Below are 18,264 nucleotides of genomic sequence, written 5' to 3'. Positions count from 1 at the left end.
CTTTGTTGATTGTGAGGTGGTGCGAATGACTATAAATCAATAGTACTGCTTTAAGATCCCCCAAAATTTCTTCTGACAAAATTGAAACCAGAGTGATTCATTACAAATGATTTTAACCCTGTTATAAGTTTTAAGGGTAATGTACTGGTGTCAAGAACCAATTTTCCAACCTCGTTTCTCCTGGGAAGATGATGCCATTCTGGGAGGTAATTTAGGAGCCTCTACCAAGTGTATGACTTTGAGGTTGGGGAGACAGACCTACTATACATTCCTACAAACGGCCTGTGGCGTTTCGGCTGGTGCTTAATTGGCCATAAGCACTCAATCTATTGAGCTTCAGCTTTTAGAGAAGCCACAAAATCACTTCCTCTCTCCTGTGACTGCTTGTCATTTTCGGTGATCCTGCCGTAGCATCAGTGGCGGGTCTCTCTGTTTCTATCGTCAACAGCATCTTCGCCCACACCACAGCCTTACTTTCAGGTGGTTGGCTGATGAAAGATTCAGCGGAAATGCCATTTTCAGTGCCTCAGCTAAACCAGCTCTGCTGCTTGATCACATCTCCAGGTAAACGGCAATAGGAAATGGCCATATTCAGCGGCAATCGCTCTGCTAAAGTTAGAGCTATCATCAGCATGATTTCACCTCCGAGACCCAGATAGCAGAGGTCCTGTGCTTCCTCCATTTACGTTTGCTTGAATCCCATGATCTTTTATTTTCCTCATCCAGGAACACCACCACATCGAGGGTTGAATCAGGAATAAACTTTGTGCTGAAAATGCATCGTAGGCCAACTCATCAACTGCAAAGGCTTCAGTCCCTGCTCTGCAACCATCTCACCAGCACACTCAACATGACCTTCAGGGGAAACATTTGTTTCCTTGCTGACCCTGCATTCATAGTGAAGGAGGTAAAATGAAAAATGTGACATGTACACTTTCTGGCCCCCCCACCCCCTATTTTCACAGCACTAATGCCAGGCTAATCCAATGGGTAACCCAAGCGTCACATGTAACTTGGACCCACAGGCTGGCTTGAGACTCAGGGCAGCCTTAGAAGGGAATCTTGGTTGATTTGGAATTCCAGTTGGATTTGTGAAATGAGTCGGCAAAATTAGCACGTAATGCACGGAAGACTTACCTTTCCTAATGCGGACATAAGGCATCCGTGACATTCCACAACTTAGAGGATAGGACTTATGATGTACGAGGAAAACCTCTGTCTTCCTCCATCTTGGATACCAGGCTCATCTGCAGATGAGTCACTAGAGATGATTGAGTTGTATTACTCTTCATAATATTATCATCAGAAAATTCTATGGTTGAGGCAAATGTAACATGTACACCTTGTTGAAATTTCTCCTCAAAACACTCGTGTTCACCTGAATGCAAACTTTGCCTGCAAGCTGATGGATCTCGTTGTACTTACAGGAAGCATGCTGTGGAGTGCCAGCTTCCACCAGTGACCTCAGGCTGCACCCACTGAGATGTGAGACATGAAGCATGCAGCTTTCTCACAGGTTCCTCCACATTAATCCGGGCTAGCTGACTCTAAGCAGTATAAAGTGATGCATCAAACAGTACTCACCTGGAACATGAAAACACAAAACAAAATATCCCATTCAGACTTATGGATCTTACAGACTATAAGGAATTATTTTTCAATTGCTCTAGAGAGTTTTTATACGACCAAGAGCGGGCAATTCAGCCCCTCGAACCCATTCTGCCACTCAGTTAGATCATATATTGCAACTCCATGTACACTCCTTGGTTCCATATCACTTAAGAGCCTTAGCCAAACCACATCTATCTATCGATCTCAGTCATCAAATTTTCTGGTGACCTCAGCGGCTTATTGGGAGAGGGGATTCAAGATTTCTACTACAAGAAGTACTCGTTGATATCACCTCCGAATGGCCTGGCTCTAATTTTAAAGTTATAGAACTGTTGGGTACTCTGATACACAGACGAACCAACACGGTTGCGAATGGTACAACGCAGTTTTATTTCAATGAACTATTAACATATTAAACTCTGGTATTCAGCACATGGTGAACCTCTTGGTGGCTAGCAATGAGGTCTGTGCCCTGAGCCTTGTCCTGCTCGAGTGCCCAGGAAGTGTCGTGTTCCCTGCTTTGTACTGTGTATGCTCTTGTCCGTGATTGGCTGTCGTGTTTTGTGTGTTGATTGGACCGTTAATCTGTCCATCATTATGTGTGTATGTATGTGCTGTGATGTTCATCTGAATATCATGACATCCCCCCCTTTTTTACAGGATTATGTGCCTATGTGTTTATAAATAGAGATGTGTACTGAGTGTAGCTAAATGTGTGTGTGTGCAATATTTACAGCATGTACATGGGGCTTAACTATATACAAGGTATGTCCCTTAACATTTTCTGCTTTTAACTCCTTCAACCTTGACAGGTTTATTTGGGGAATTGTGCCTTTGGATAATGATGTGAAAAGGACAATACTGTTTCAGCCCGCTGTTATCCAACGATTGCAACATCAGTGGGTCAATTGTTACGATTCATTTTAAACCATCATCCAGAGGCAAAATTAGCCTGCATCATGTCCTGCTCCATCTGAAAGTATTTTTAAAAATATTCCTGATATGTCACATTTTGTGTCATTGTATCCACCAATCTCAAAACTGATAGGATTTTCGGGTAAATTCTGCAAGACTCTGCTTCCGCATCCTGTTCCGTCATTGGCGTTCCTGTCAGTCAAATCTTGCAACATTTACCTTATTTGTGTGGAAAAAACGTTTTGTGAAATTAAACAAGGCAACCACTCACTTGGTTGTTGAAAGCATCCGGGGCAAACCTCTTGTAAACAGGTGTCAGTAGGTTTGCAAGGTTTTGCAGATTTGACTCTAGTTTTTCCTCCTGATTAGAAAGATATAAATTAATCGTCAGAAAAGGAAGTACTGAAAGATTGAAAAGTTAACATTTCAGGGAGATTTCACAATTTGGCACTCCCTACAGGGAATGGTGCTCACAGGAAGCATCTCTTGGGACGTCACAGAACAGCAGCCATGATTTGGGTGGAATATTATGATTTGGGCACTTCTCATTTGCCAACATGTCCCTGAGGACAGTGGCACAATTGTAGAATTACCCCTTTAAATTGCTCTTTTTATTTTGTAGTGGAAGAATACACAAGCTGATTAATAGCGCCTTTAATAGCTCTAACTTTTGTGAAGAAAATTTCATTATTTTAATATTTTTAGGGTTTGTTGTGTTGTTCTGTGGAGTAGGCTTGTGGGGGCTGTGTGTGTGACTAATTTAATTAAGCTGAAGACAAGTTGCGCTGCAAAGTTTAGAACATCAAAGGGTAGGTGGGAACGACAGGCATTTGAAGTCAATAGGCTGAGTTTGATGTTCTACAGATAAATAAGACATGGGTAGAAATTTGCATTAGTAGATAAAAAAGGTTTGTTGTGTTCAGTTGTTAAATTTCAAGGGAAGTAAAAAGGGGGTTTGCAACAGGGCAAAGGTCATAAATAAATACGGCAAAGTTATAAAATGTTATTTTACCTGGAAGCTTTGGCCATAAGGAGAACATAAAAGATTTTAATATCCTGGAAAAGGAAAATTTCAACAAAAAGGATAAGGACAATGGGAAAAGATGAAAGAGAAAATATTTTTAAAGAGAGTTTGGAGCTGTGTTGGAGGTTGTCCATGTAAGACCTCCTGCAGTGTGCTCTGTGCTGGGAGAGAGCTGTAAAAAGAATCACAGTGAAGCGGATTTCAACCATACCAGAAAAATATCACTTTTTATTTTAAAAAGCAGGGTTTTGTTTTAAGGTTTTGGAATTTTCCGCAGCAGAATGGGAGTGAGAGAGAAACCTGGGACATCCCTTCCCTACAGCAATAGTGGGCGCCTTGCGGTAAGATTACTTGAATTTCTTTTATAGATTCAATATATGTAGGAACTGTTGCCTAAAGGGTGTTTTTGTGAGTGTAAGTAGGAATCTTTTGGGAGGAATGTTCTGTAAGAATGTTAACCATGTAAATGTAATCTTGTGTGTTTATGCTTTCTTTTCTTTTGTCAATAAATGTTTAATTTGACTTAAAATTTCTAAGTGTTACGGGAATTTGTGGCCCGTCACTTCAGTACACATATCTTCTCATAATAAAATGCAAATAGAAAATAGTTGTGATAGCTTGTCAGGTTTCCCTTTGGGATTTGGTTTGCATGGCACTTACCACCTGCTGGATCCATAGAAAATCCATAGAATCCCTACAATGCAGAAAGAGGTAATTTGGCCCAGCGAGTCTGCACTGGCCCTCCGAAAGAGCACTCTACCTAGGCCCACTCCCCCACCATATCTCCAGAAACCCGCACATTGATCATGGCCAATCCACCTAACCTACACATCTTTGGACTGTGGGAGGAAACTAGAGCACCTAGAGGCAAGCCACGCAGGCACGGGAGAATGTGCAAAATTCATACCGTCATCCAAGGCCAGAATTGAACCCGGGTTGCTGGAGCCGTGATGCAGCAGTGCTAACCACTGTGCAGACACATTGTACCAGTTGATAGGATGGTTAGTCCGAAACAATGGTAGGGGTTGAAGGGATGTTGCAAATCACTGACAGCGAGGGAGCAACCAGAGCAGCTGGACACAGGAATCCCACTGGATGTCAACCAGAATTCAAAGCCAGAACTGTGGTATTCACCCACCCGGATAGTCTGGAGTGGGGTACATCCCTTGCACCTTCTCAATAGATTGGTAACAGGGCATTGAAAGGGTACCTCACTAGATATGTACCAGATAGAACTATAACACAAGAGATTTGATTGTTACACCTCAGTACTCCAGATGTGAGGTGTTGTCTGTGCAAGGTTTCAAATCAAAAAATTGTGGGCACACAGTCCTTACATTTCACCCCATTTAAACTAATGGATGGAAAACCAGGACTGCATGCACACCGCCTCCTAAAATGCATTTTTGGTGAGTGAGCCTTTGCAGCTAGAACACAAAATGGTGGAATTCTACCCAAACTTCTAACCTGTTTGCACCATTGGCAGAGGAAGCCTCCCAAAATGACCACTAGAAGGTGGAGAGACTTGCTGAATTACCACTGACCTCTTTGGAATCATCACCAAGTAGCCGGAATTTCCTGGGGGCTTTACTTCTTGCGAACTTACATCCATTATAGTACATACTCCAGGAACAGCCAAAGGAAAATGAAGCTCCGCATGTGTCTTGATTCAAACCTTGGCAAGCACATGTTCGCCTGCAGGAAAAAGTTAAGATTTAAGTTTAAAATAAGCTGCCTTTGTGTCTGGAATTAGGATTTCAAATGGCCACACATCATCCCAACTTGGACATATATCTCCGACCTAATTACAGGGCCAAAATCCTGAAACTCCCTACTTTACAGTGTCTAAGCACCTTCATCTTTTGACCTGTGCAGGGGTCCTTCCTATTGATGTCCTTTTTCCCCCTTTCTTTATTTTTGCTGTTATCACTTTTATCTATGGATGCTTAATGGTTAATGCTCTAAGTCAAGCATGGGAAATGAGGAATTCAAAAGTTTGAAAAGAGAACACTGTGCTGACTTGCAAACAGTAGAGCTCAAACTTTTCGGCACCCGAGAGATTGCCAGGACTCGGTTCGATTGGTTGGTTGGTGGCCAATGAATTTGTCAAAAGGCCGTATTCTGCCCGGTAACAAGCGGTGATTGAGACCTGTCTGGGTGGCACGATTTTCAGAGAGCCAGGGGAAAGACAGTTGAGTCCTGGATGCTCAGAGGAAAGGACCTGCTCTCTTCTCTCTATCTCCAGAAAAGTTGCATAACTATACAGAGACCTGAATGAATCTACAGTGAAAGTAATTCCAGATTGAAAGCAGAAATTTTGAACTGGCAGCCTACATTGAAGGAAGGTATGCTAGAATACAACCATCTCCTTTTATTTATTATTTTTCACCTCTCTTTTCCCCTCTGTGTTTTTCTGTCTTGTGCGTCTGTTGAGGGTGGGGTGAGTTTAATTGGGGGTAGGATTTAATAATAGTTAACCTGTTGTATTTGCTGCTAATCTAATTAGATATATATTGTTATTTATAAAATTGGGTTTAAATTTACAAACCTGATGACTAGTTATTGGGCAGCCTAGAGCGAACGAATTTGGGTATTTTTCTAAAAATTATTTATTAATTTTAATTGTGTTGCGACTCCGGGTCAAGTGGAGTTGGAATTGACTGCGCACTAGCTCATGGAGTTGTAACAACTGCAGCACTTCAAGAACAAGATCTGCCACCCACCATCTTCTCAGGGTAGTTCAAGGTGGGCAATAAATGGCAGCAATGCCAGCGATGTCCACATCCCAAGAATGAATAATAGAAAAAAAGAATGAATTTAATCAACGCTGTGAGTGCCAACATGTGAGCATTGATTCTCTGTGGCAAAGGTAGAGCTTGACTGAGGATGTCACAAGGAGTAATGATCCAAGAGTGTTCAACTCTGAGGGAGCCACCCTTCCCAAATTCTGGAGTGGCTATCAGAAGGCCATGTGTGTGCCTAGCACCATTTACAGACCTTTACAGTTGCGAAAATCCGGCAGGGTGTTTTTCCAATTTTTTGATAGATGCCTCTGTAGAAGTGAGGCTCCCTGGTGACCATATTGCTTTAGATTCAAACTTAGGCCACAAAAGAAGGCTTTCCAAACATCACAGAGCTCATTAAAGAGGTGCCCAAATCCTGGCCCAGCCCCTCCGCAACGGCCAGGTTAGATTCCATACAGATTTGAGTTTCGAAGGTGATAGCTGCTTATCTCAGCTGGGTGGTTATGGGGGTTATGGGGAGAAGGCAGGAGAATGGGGATGAGAAAAATATCAGACATGATTGAATGGCAGAGCAGACTCGATGGGTCGGGTGGCCTAATTCTGCTCCTATGTTTATGGTCTTATGGGTGCCTCCTCTCTGTGAAGAGCTGACTTAGTCTCTCAGGTTTCTGAGGAGAGAGATGGATAAACTTGGTGACAAATTATTTGATGTAACATTGCAGCATGAAAGGGGGTTAATTTTTTTGGAGTGTTTGAAGTGGGGGAGGGGTACACTATGTATTAGCTAAGGGTTGGTGTTGGGTCGGGGTTTCTAAATGCTCAATAAAAAGTTAAATATTTGGTTGCGAAGGCACGATGCTGAGTCTCTTCACTACACACGTGCAGCAAAAGTTGATTCTGCAGTCCATTAATTCAATCTCGAACAAATAGTAAGTAGGGAATCCCAAGTTGGGGATATGAAAGCGGTGAACAGCTTTCCTGAAGCTGGATATTGTGTTATCTGCTGCTTAAATTGCTGATGTCCCTTAGTTTCACCAACTTTTCAGATTTTGAAAATAGTCCGTTTTGGGAAAGGGGGGGGAGGGGTGCATTTCTGGGGGCAGTACCTGCTAATTTTACTCAGCATGCCCTGTGGTGAGGCCCAGTGGGCGCCATGCTTCCTCAGGACAGGCCTCAGTTCCATCCTGTACCAAAGGCCTCATAGAAATGAAAAACCAATCAATTGCAGAGGGATTCCAGAGTGCCGGCTCACTTTCTAACTTTATACCGGCAGGGAAAATAAAGACTTGCACTGTTTAGGTCCCTCCGTCGCAGCTGCACAGGTGCGAGCTTCCCACCCCGATGATTAAAGTGACCACGCCCTTGGAGTTTTCACGGCGAAGGGTCCAAGTCCTCAGGTGCTGACAGCCAAAACAGAGACTCTGAACTTCCAGGCCTCACAGATGGTATTTAGTCGCTTGCTGAAGATTCTCACCGAGAGGTATGAGCAGTGTTGCTGTTTGTCTGGAGGCACAATTAGTGCAGAATCTTGACGTGTATTTACATGAAAATGTTTTGCAGAAGGAGCCGCTTGTAAAAACTCTGCTAATGTGGTAACTGCCTGGAGCACTGAATGATAGGTGGAATGATGGGTTAATAATGTTGAAGTTCTAAAAAAGCAGGCACAGAGTTGTGCCTTTCAGGAGATTGCTGGGGAGCAATAGGCAGGATGATGTTTTATACACTTGTGTCCCTGTTGCACAATAGGAGGACAAGTTGGTAAATGGGGAACAGAGCTCGGTGCTCAGACCAACATTCTTTCAAATTAATAATGTTATGGAGTTGGCAGGTTAGATCATAGATGTTGCTAAGTTCTCGGTACGTGATCTTGTGAATCTCTGTTCCAAGGGCAATAGATCAGAAAATTTCCTCCCATGGTGAGAAGAAATACAAGTGTTGGGGGTTGGGATTGGTTGTTAGGGGCTGGAAACACTGGGTGCACTCAATGTGGGAATCCCAGATCCCATATAAAAATAGTTCCATCCCTTTTGCATTCCCCCCATCCCTCTCGTCAATCTTTCCCCTCCCATCCTATTCTTCCTCCTCTCCACCTCCTTCCTCACAATCCTTCTTCTCTTGCCTATTTCCAGCCCATTGTATCTCAATCATTCTTCCCCTCCATGCCTTTACTTCATCATTCCCTTTTATCCTGCTAACTCTCCCCATCTCAGCTCCTGCCTTTTCCCATTTTCTTTGCCCCTCCTTGTCCACCTGACCCATCTTTTCCAGTCATATATTTTATCCTCATTCATTCCCTCATCATATTGCCCTCCCCCACTGAACCTGCTGTCATCTTTCCCTTCCTCAATTTTGTCTGCATCCTCCTCGTCTTGAAAAACATGCCAAGTGGGAAGCTGCATCCTCTGTCCATTGACTATTGGGCCTAGAGGATAAAACAAAGCTAATTTTGTATTGGTGCACAAAGGTCACCAAGCCCAATCGACCAATTGGGGAAAAGCATGATTGTAGTTGTCTAGGCCTGTGTTCTCTTGAGGAGGTGATTCTCAAAGTGGTCCATGGGCATCAGGGTCCTCCAGGTGGTCTGTGAGCTGCTCCAAATTGCAAATCACTGAAGCTAGTATTTGATGGGAAATGTTTGACTGACCTTTGGCTTTGGGCTGCAATTCCCAACAACATACAATTATGAGATTAGATTTTCAACACTTGAGGGGCAGAAAATAAGGAGGCGGAACGTGCTTGAGAGCGGTCCCGACATGAGACTGAAGCTTTCTAGCTTGGAATGACATCGCCTCATTGGCGTCTCAACAAAGGCAGTGCCAATTGTGCACCGATCCACAGTTAACTTTGAGTACGTTGGGCTTGGGGATAAATCGATTGCCAAAAGATTTTTTTTATCAGTGGCGAGAGAATGCAGGTGGGGTATGAATGCCAGGTGGTCTCTGGGGTCTTTTGCCCCATCTCAGTGGTTTGTGGACAAACGAGTTTGAGAACTTCAGCTTTAGGGGACTGAGACTGAGCTGTAAATTAAGGGCCAATTTTGTGAGTTTTCCGGCCTGGGTGAAAGGGGTTTGGAGTTGGATTAGGTCGAGAGATGGCTTGTTGGGTGAACTTGCTGTCCTGTAAATCATGCAAATGGCAAGACAATGATCCACAAAATGTATTGGACGACAACACGGAGTGCTGCAGTCACACTTTATCAAAGGTTTGGCAGTTTTGGGGACTGAGAACTAGAAGGACTGTCAATTTTGACTATATCAAGAGAAAATTATGAGGATCTGTGTTGACAAGGTCCGTTGAGTTTCCATCACAGTGTTACCTTGAAAGATTCCCTGGTGTAGGATGTCAAAATTACAGGAACTTCTGCTGACCAGAAAGAAGGGGAGGCAGTGGCGTAGGGATATTGTCACTGGACTAGTAAACCAGAGACACAGAGAAATGCTGTCAGGACCCATGTTCAAATCCCTCCACCGCAGATGGTGAACTTTGAATTCAATAAAAAATCTGGAATTTTAAAAATCACCATAAAGATCACCATATCAATTGTTGGATAACCCCATCGTGTTCACTGGGGTAGCACAGTGGGTAGCACTGTTGCTTCACAGCACCAGGGGTCCAGGTTCAATTCTCAGCTTGGGTCACTGTCTGTGTGGAGTCTGCACGTTCTCCCCTTGTCTGCGTGGGTTTCCTCCGGGTGCTCCAGTTTCCTCCCACAAGTCCTGAAAGACGTGCTGTTGGTGAATTGGACATTCTGAATTCCCCCTCTATGTACCTGAACAGGCAGCGGAATGTGGTGACTAGGGGCTTTTCACAGTAACTTCATTGCAGTGTTAAGCCTACTTGTGGCAATAAAGATTATTATTATAATGAGAAGGGGGGAAGGAAAGGTAATCTGTACAATGTGTAAACAAAGTGCAATCCTAAAGATCGCATTTGGATGGCAGGGGAGTGCAATTCGGGATCTGGCACCCCCAGCACTCATCATAACAATAACACAGCCTTTCATCTGTTCACCATGGCTGGATTTTATTTCTGGTCCCTGTCTCTAACCCAGGTAGATGCCCTCCCATCTGATCCCTGAATTGACCTATTTACAGACAGTAGTGTTCAGGGAGGCATTGAAATTGTACAAAATAATTGTGGAATCCTACTCTTCATTTAGTGCACATCTGCGACTTGTCAGGGCACCGTGCTTCCTCAGGGTTTCGGTGAGCTCCACGTACAGTCTGTCAGCAAATTGCAAAGGGATTCCTTCCCACACCAGGATCAGGACGATAACCACCGCTGTGTCACAGGAATGGCCAGCTCGCTCTCGAACCAGGCAGAGCAATTTCTCTTCGACACAGCTTCGCCGAATCACCTGGAGTCACAAACAAAAAAAGGAACAATGATTGAATATTCAACCTTCCATCCACACAGCCTTCATTTCAACTCACTGCTGTCCCTTTGGGAACATGAGCAGGCCATTCAGCCCCTCAAGTCTGTTCTCCCATTCAATTAGATTGTAGTTAATCTACATCTTATCTCCAACTGCCCACTTTTATTTCAACACTTAATCTTACACTTCAACGATCATTACATTTTTTTCTTGCGGACACGGAACAATATTTTTCAACAAATACCTGATAGCTAAAGACAAAGGAAGGCTACATGGTGGTGATTGTAGATTAGGAAAGTTCCTTTATGCATGGAATACAATACCTGAAAGGCTGGTGCAAGCAAATTCAATTAGAACTTGCCAAAGGAAATTGAATACATGCAGGGCTGAGGGGGAAGGACAAGGGAGTGGGACAAATTTGATAGCTTTTTCAGAGGACTGGCATAGACAAGATGGGTCAAAGGCTTCTTCCTGTGCGTGGAAATGTTATGGATTGATAACTCTCTTTTCACTGTGTCAACATCTCAGAACTTTATAATCAGTAATTACTCCTTTTTAAATAGATGCTATTTTGACATAGATGCTATTTTGACAACTTCAACATATTTTCTGTTTCTCATTCCAAATGTAATGTTTGTTTTTATGTAAGTAATATGCATCCTGAAAAGAAAATTAAAAGGTTATGAAGGAGTGAACAGTGGATTTGGACCAGAAGGTTCATGTTCATACCCATGTTTTTGGGCCTGGGCAGAGGCCAGTAACCAGAGGCTTACTTTCAAATCCCTCCAAGACACAACATTACTTACAAGTGTAGCGGTAAACTCAACAATCACCTGGATGGGTATAACTGGAGAGTCTCACCTTCTGATAGAGCACTTCACTTTATCCACCCCCTAACAGTGCTCAATGTTATTTCCATGGAAATCAGACAGCAACTTCTGATGACTGTTCATGAGTAAATATGGGAATCAGGAAGTCATTGTTATGTCTCTCCAGAAGCTGCACTACAACAACAAATGGCTGAGAGACTTGACATTGAAATACATGGATGCGTAAAGTTCCTGTACTTTATTTTATTTATAACCTTTATTGTCACAAGTAGGTTTACATTAACACTGCAATGAAGTTACTGTAAAAAGCCCCCAGTCGCCGCATTCCAGCGCCTGTTCGGGTACACAGAGGGGAAATTCAGAATGCCCAATTCACCTAACAAGCATGTTTTTCGGGAATTGTGGGAGGAAAACGGAGCACCTGGATGAAACCCACTTAGGACATGGAGAGAACGTGCAGAAGCCGCACAGACGGTGACCCAAGCCGGATCGAACCTGGGACCTTGGCGCTGTGAAGCAACAGTGCTACCGCGTGCGACATATACAGACTAAACTCTCCAGGAATTGTTGGGGCTTGTCCACTCCTGAGTAATCCAGTCTTTTAACTGTCTACTGATTCTTAATTTTAAAAAAATTTTAGAGTACCCAATTATTTTTTTTCCAGTTAAGGGGCAATTTAGCGTGGCCAATCCACCGAACCTGCACATCTTTGGGTTGTGGGGTGAAACCCACGCAGACATGGGAAGAATGTGCAAACTGCACACGGACAGTGACCCAGGGCCGGGATTCGAACCCGGGTCCTCAGTGCCGTAGTTCCAGTGCTAACCACTGCGCCACATGCCGCCCTTGCTGATTCTTAATTATTGCTAAACAACCTCTTTGCCACTGAAAATTAACTTTAATCATAGTGTCTCATTCTTCAGATATTAATCATTGTTGGAGATTTTAAGAATAAATACATTACTTTTTTGTTCTGTCTCTCTTTAATTTCTCTATCCTAATACAATTTTCCTGCGATCTTTAGGCTGCTCTCTATACCTAATTTGACACTCAATTCAATATTCTAACTGACATTTCCTGGTTCAGACACTGTGAGTCTTCTGATACACCGTTGGTTGCACTGTTAACTTGGAATTGAAGTGTTCCTTAGATGACCCTGCATTTTTTTGGATATTTGGTTAACAGGAATTTCCAGTGGCATAGCCATTGTAAAGTCTATGGACAAATGGAATTGGAAGGAACAACTAGCACCATTCATATGCCTCTCCTCACAAAATCCACCCTCGAGTTGACAGTTGAGTTCAAATCAGTAGAAACAGTTGCGCCTTGTCACATATATCACAAGTGTTAGAGAAATGAAGTTGTTTGAACAACTCACCCATTTTGCAATAGGACATCCTTGACTGCTTTTGCCCTCTTTCCCTGTGTAAATGATTTTCTCTATTCTGATAGCACTGCCTTTCTCACTCAACCTAGGGGGGAAAAGCATTATCCCAAAGATTAATCAAGATCACAGAATTAGAAACATCTTTTATTGAGAGCTTAACATTCAATTTTCAACCTCCAATATCAGCAGGAGTTTGGAATGTACAAGTATCCAGACAGCAGTGGAATTTGAGTCACTATGCCAGAACTCTGCAATGCATATTGTTTGTGGACTGATACTCCATGTATTTCCATGTTTGGGTGTTGTTTTGAACACTTGTGAATACAGGACACATATGTACAGGCAGAATCATCAGCTTGGGCGATCTCATGACACAGCAAACATCTATCTTTTCACGGGATCAAATTTACAGCAAGGCTTGAAACCCAAGTTGACCCAACATCCAATTTTTGTGGCATTGTAATGTCAGCTCGCATCTGAAGACTGCAGTGGAATAGGAAAAGCATGGGAAGAGAAATTTGCTCCTGGTTTACTGAGTGTGAATCTCAGGAAGGAGGATAGGGTCTGTTGCTCTTCTGGCAACCGTTTCACCTCTTCCCATTCTTTTCCCACTCCTACTGACGCACTGAGTTTAAGCACTGGAAATGTTATTGCTGCTACACAAGGAAAGTAAGAAGATACAGGAGGCAAAAAAGTGCCCTGAAGGAGATATTCTGAATGAGCAAAAGATAATAGGAGGCAAAGAACAAGTTGTTGACATCCTTGAGACATTCTTGATCTTCAAATTACAGGAACCACGAGCAAATCAGGCAAAGCGACAATGTTTACTGAATCACATGGACTTCATTCCAGGTTCTTCCAATAACCCGGGGAAAAAAATCTAACTTCAAAAATATTCCTATTAATAGCTATGGACACAACCATTATGTCAGTTTAGCATAGTTGGCAGCAGCTTAAATGCTGAGTCAGAAGTTCATGACTTCCAAGTTTCACTCCAAATGTGAGCAAAGGATCCAGGTTTACTCTACAGTGCAGACTTTTGAATGGTTCATTAAACCAAGGCTCCGGCCGCCCTCTTGTCTGTACGTAAAATCATCCCTTGGCAGCCAAAGTTCGTGATGACCTGGCCGTCATAAACAGATTATCTCATCATAATCACACAGTTGTCTGTGGGATCTTGCTGTGTGCCATGTTTTTTTTAATGCATTTCCTACATTACAAACAGTGACTACACTTGAAAAGTGTTTGGGGGCATCCTGAGGTCATGAAAGGTGTAAGATAAATGTAGGACCTTTCCTTTTCTTCATTGGAAAGAACATGTGACCTCAGTGTACCAAACTGTTACTTCAGGTTAACATTGCCAGCTGGGCTTGACTGGGACCTCAATTTGCCTCTGATTTTGCTTTGTTCTCACACTTTGCCAGCCAACATTAGCCGGCTGTGTCGCTGGCTGTAATTTACGCTAACATTGTGCTAGGCTTTGCGTTAGAAAGTAAAAACAAAGTACAGAATGGTTTGGGAGAGAGAGTTAATGCTAGAGTAAGAAATCGTTTGAGGTATTATGTGGGGTCAGCCTCAAAGGGAATTCAGTAAGATTGAATTCAGGTTTACGCTGCTTGAATGTAAATGCGCGCAATGTGTAAATAATGTTGGTGAGCGGCAGGTGTGGATTGACACATAGGAATATGCTGCCTTGATGAGAACGGAGACATGCCTCAAAGGGTCGAACTGGGCACTAAATGTTTCTGGATACCAGATGTTCAGGTAATGTAGGGAAGAAGGAGAGGTATTAATTAAGGACAATATTACAGTGCTGGAGGGGTTAAGGACCAAATCTATTTGGTTAGAGTTAGGAAACAACAGAGGTAGCATTATATTGCATGGTGTGATCTATAAGCCACGGGCTAGTGGAAGGAAAGAAATTTGTGGAGCAATTAAAGAGAACTGCAAGAACAATACAGATCTACTCCCATTTGGAAGCAAGTGGACGTATTAGCGAGAGGCAGCACAGTTTTGTGAAGGGGATGTCGTGTCTCACTAACTTGATAGAGTTCTTCGAGGAGGTCACAAAAATGATTGATGCAGGTAGGGCAGTGGATGTTGTATATATGGACTTCAGTAAGGCCTTTGACAAGGTCCCTCGTGGGAGACTGGTACAAAAGGTGGAGTCACACGGGATCAGAGGTGAGTTGGCAAGATAGATATAAAACTGGCTAGGTCATAGAAGGCAGAGAGTAACAATGGAAGGATGCTTTTCTGATTGGAGGGCTGTGACTAGTGGTGTTCCGCAGAGATCAGTGCTTGGACCGTTGCTGTTCGTAGTATACATAAATGATTTGGAGGAAAATGTAACTGGTCTGATTAGTAAGTTTGTGGACGACACAAAGGTTGGTGGAATTGCGGATAGCGTTGAGGACTGTCAGAGGATAAGCAGGATTTCGATCGTTTGGAGACTTGGGCGGAGAGATGGCAGATGGAGTTTAATCCGGACAAATGTGAGGTAATGCATTTTGGAAGGTCTAATGCAGGTAGGGAATATACAGTGAATGGTAGAATCCTCAAGAGTATTGAAAGTCAGAGAGATCTAGGTGTACAGGTCCACAGGTCACTGAAAGGGGAAACACAGGTGGAGAAGGTAGTCAAGAAGGCATACGGCATGCTTGCCTTCATTGGCCGGGGCATTGAGTATAAAAATTGGCAAGTCATGTTGCAGCTGTATAGAACCTTAGTTAGGCCACACTTGGAGTATACTGTTCAATTCTGGTCGCCACACTACCAGAAGGATGTGGAGGCTTTAGAGAGGGTGCAGAAGAGATTTACCAGGATGTTGCCTGGTATGGAGGGCATTAGCTATGAGGAGAGGTTGAATAAACTCGGTTTGTTCTCACTGGAACGATGGAGGTTGAGGGGCGACCTGATAGAGGTCTACAAAATTATTAGGGGCATAGGCAGAGTGGATAGTCAGAGAGTTTTTCCCTGGGTAGAGGGGTCAATTACTAGGGGGCACAGGTTTAAGGTGCGATGGGCAGGGTTTAGAGGAGATGTACGAGGCATGTTTTTCACACAGAGGGTAGTGGGTGCCTAGAACTCACTGACGGAGGAGGTGGTGGAAGCAGGGACGATAGTGACGTTTAAGGGGCATCTTGACAAATACATGAATAGGATCGGAGTAGAGCGATACGGACCCCGGAAGTGTGGAAGATTTTAGTTTAGACGGGCAGCATGGTCGGCGCAGGCTTAGAGGGCCGAAGGGCCTGTTCTTTGTTCTAGTTGTAATAATGGAGGACATCAATTATCTTAATATCGACTGAGATAGCAATATTATTACGGGGATTTAGGGGAGAAGTGATTCTGAAAATGTGTTCAGAAGAATTTTCTTGAGCAGTGCATTTCTAGCTCAAAGAGGGAGGAGACATTGCTGGACCTGGTTCTGGGAATGAGGTAGGTCAAGTTGATTAAATGTCAATGATGGGAATATTTAAGGAATAGTGATCATTATATCATAAAGTTTAGGTTAGCTATGGAAAGGAGGGACAATTTTAATGTGTTGAGAATGGGACTGTCCCAGAATTGAAAGCAAATTGGAATCAAATATTGGCAGGGAACCTGTGACAGAACAATGGGCTGCCATTAAACAAGAGAAGGTTCAGGTTCAGTTGAGCTACGTTCCTTCAAAAGGGAAAGATAGGACCAGCAAAGCCAGAGCTCCCTGAATGAGGAAAGAGATAGAACAGGGGTTTCCCAAATTGTGGGTATGGTCACAAGGTGACATTTTGGGGATTGTGAGCTCGAGGTAGCAGTGGCCTCGGGGGCCCCTTTATGCTCCCTCATTTTTTTCAGTAGTGGGCAAGACATGCTTGTTAGATAAATTGGATATTCTGAATTCTCCCTCAGTGTGCCCGAACAGGCGCTGGAATGTGGCGACTAGGGGATTTTCACAGTAGCTTCATTGCAGTGTTAATGTGAGCCTACTTGTGACAATAAAGATTATTATTATTATTTGAGGCCAGATTGCTGTTCCAAGAAAGCCAGTGAAAACATAGGTGCTTTTTATTTAAAAAACATATAGTTTAAACAGTTCCCTGCTCTCACAGCTCTCTATCCATTCCCCTTGGCCCCCACTTCTCCAATCCTCCACTTAGCTCACACTCTGGTGGGGTCACAGTCATTTTAAAGCCTCAAAATGGGGTCACAGTGGGATAAAGGTTGAGAAGCACCGAGACTGAGAGGAAGGTGAAACACTAAAAAGAGGCCTTATGACATGTCAGGTTGATAATGCAATTTGAGAACCAGGCTGACTACAGAAAGATCAGATGAGAAGTGACAAAGGAAATAGAAGAAGCAAAGAGAGAGAATGTGAAAAGACTGGAAGTTAATGTAAAAGGGAATCCACACAAATAGAAAGAGGAGGCATGAGACCTATTTGGAAGCAGAGCTCATGGCTGAGCTGTTAAATGAATACTTTAATTCTGCCTTTACCAAGGTAGAAGATGTTGCCAACGTCATAATGGAAGAGGAGGTAGTTTGGATACCAGATGGATAAAAACTGATATGGTGGAGATAGTAGAAAGGATGCCTGTTCTTGAAAGTTACTAGATTCATCAGGACCTGATCAAATTCATGAGAATGGTTCCGGGGATGAAGAGCTGCAGTTCTGAAAGTAGATGGAGCCGTTGGGCATGCTTTTTTCTTGGAGAAAAGAAGGATGGGAGGAGATTTGAAAGACGTATTCAAAATGTTGAAAATTTGTACATAGGATTTGTAGATAGGAGAAATTGTTCTCACTCATGAAAGGATTGAGAATGAGGGGACACAGATTTGAAGCTATTAGTATTCACACAGCAAAGAACTAAGGTCTGGAATGCATTGCTTGAGAGTGTGGTGGAGGCAGGTTCAATTGAAACATTCAAAAGGAACGTAGACTGTTATCTAAAAAGGAAGAATGTGCAGGGTTGCGGGAGAATGGCACTCAGTTATTTGCTCATTTGGAGAGTTGGTGCATATGTGATGAGCCGAATAGCTTCCTTCTGTGGTAACATTCCTGTGATTCAGGTACATTTGAAGGTGGCAAGGTAAGTAAGGGTGTAAATTGTGGAGGTGCTGACCATAATCTTCCAATCCTCTTTAGATACAGGATGGTGTCACAGAGACAATAATCCAGGGCAAAATGAATAGTCGCTTGGACAAGTTAGGATAATTAAAGAAAGCAATGGCAGGAGTTTCTGGGAGTAATTGAGGACACAGTACAGAGGTTCATCCCAAAGAAAAGAAAGGTTATCAGAGGGGGGATTAGGCAGCCATGGCTGACAAAGGAAGTTAGGGAATGCATCAAAGCAAAAGAGAAAGCCTATAATGTGGCAAAGAGTAGTGGGAAGTCA

General features: G+C 43.2%; 1 protein-coding gene across 3 annotated transcripts in view; it reads right to left on the bottom strand.

Annotated features, from left to right (window-relative positions):
- The window catches only part of tet2 (tet methylcytosine dioxygenase 2), a 205,585-nt gene that overhangs the window by 30,225 nt on the left and 157,096 nt on the right, over positions 1-18,264 (bottom strand). For all 3 annotated transcript variants that reach the window (XM_072517041.1, XM_072517040.1, XM_072517042.1), the window contains 4 exons: positions 12,878-12,971; positions 10,443-10,651; positions 5,095-5,245; positions 2,798-2,887 (listed from right to left, as the gene is read on the bottom strand). In XM_072517041.1, coding sequence (XP_072373142.1) covers positions 2,798-2,887; positions 5,095-5,245; positions 10,443-10,651; positions 12,878-12,971 — 544 coding nt within the window. The remainder of the gene's footprint in view (positions 1-2,797; positions 2,888-5,094; positions 5,246-10,442; positions 10,652-12,877; positions 12,972-18,264) is intronic.

The sequence above is a fragment of the Scyliorhinus torazame genome, chromosome 9, assembly GCF_047496885.1.
Source record: "Scyliorhinus torazame isolate Kashiwa2021f chromosome 9, sScyTor2.1, whole genome shotgun sequence".
Classification (NCBI taxonomy): Eukaryota; Metazoa; Chordata; class Chondrichthyes; order Carcharhiniformes; family Scyliorhinidae; genus Scyliorhinus; species Scyliorhinus torazame.
Note: the sequence above shows the minus strand (reverse complement) of the source record. Positions and strands in the feature narration are given on the sequence as shown.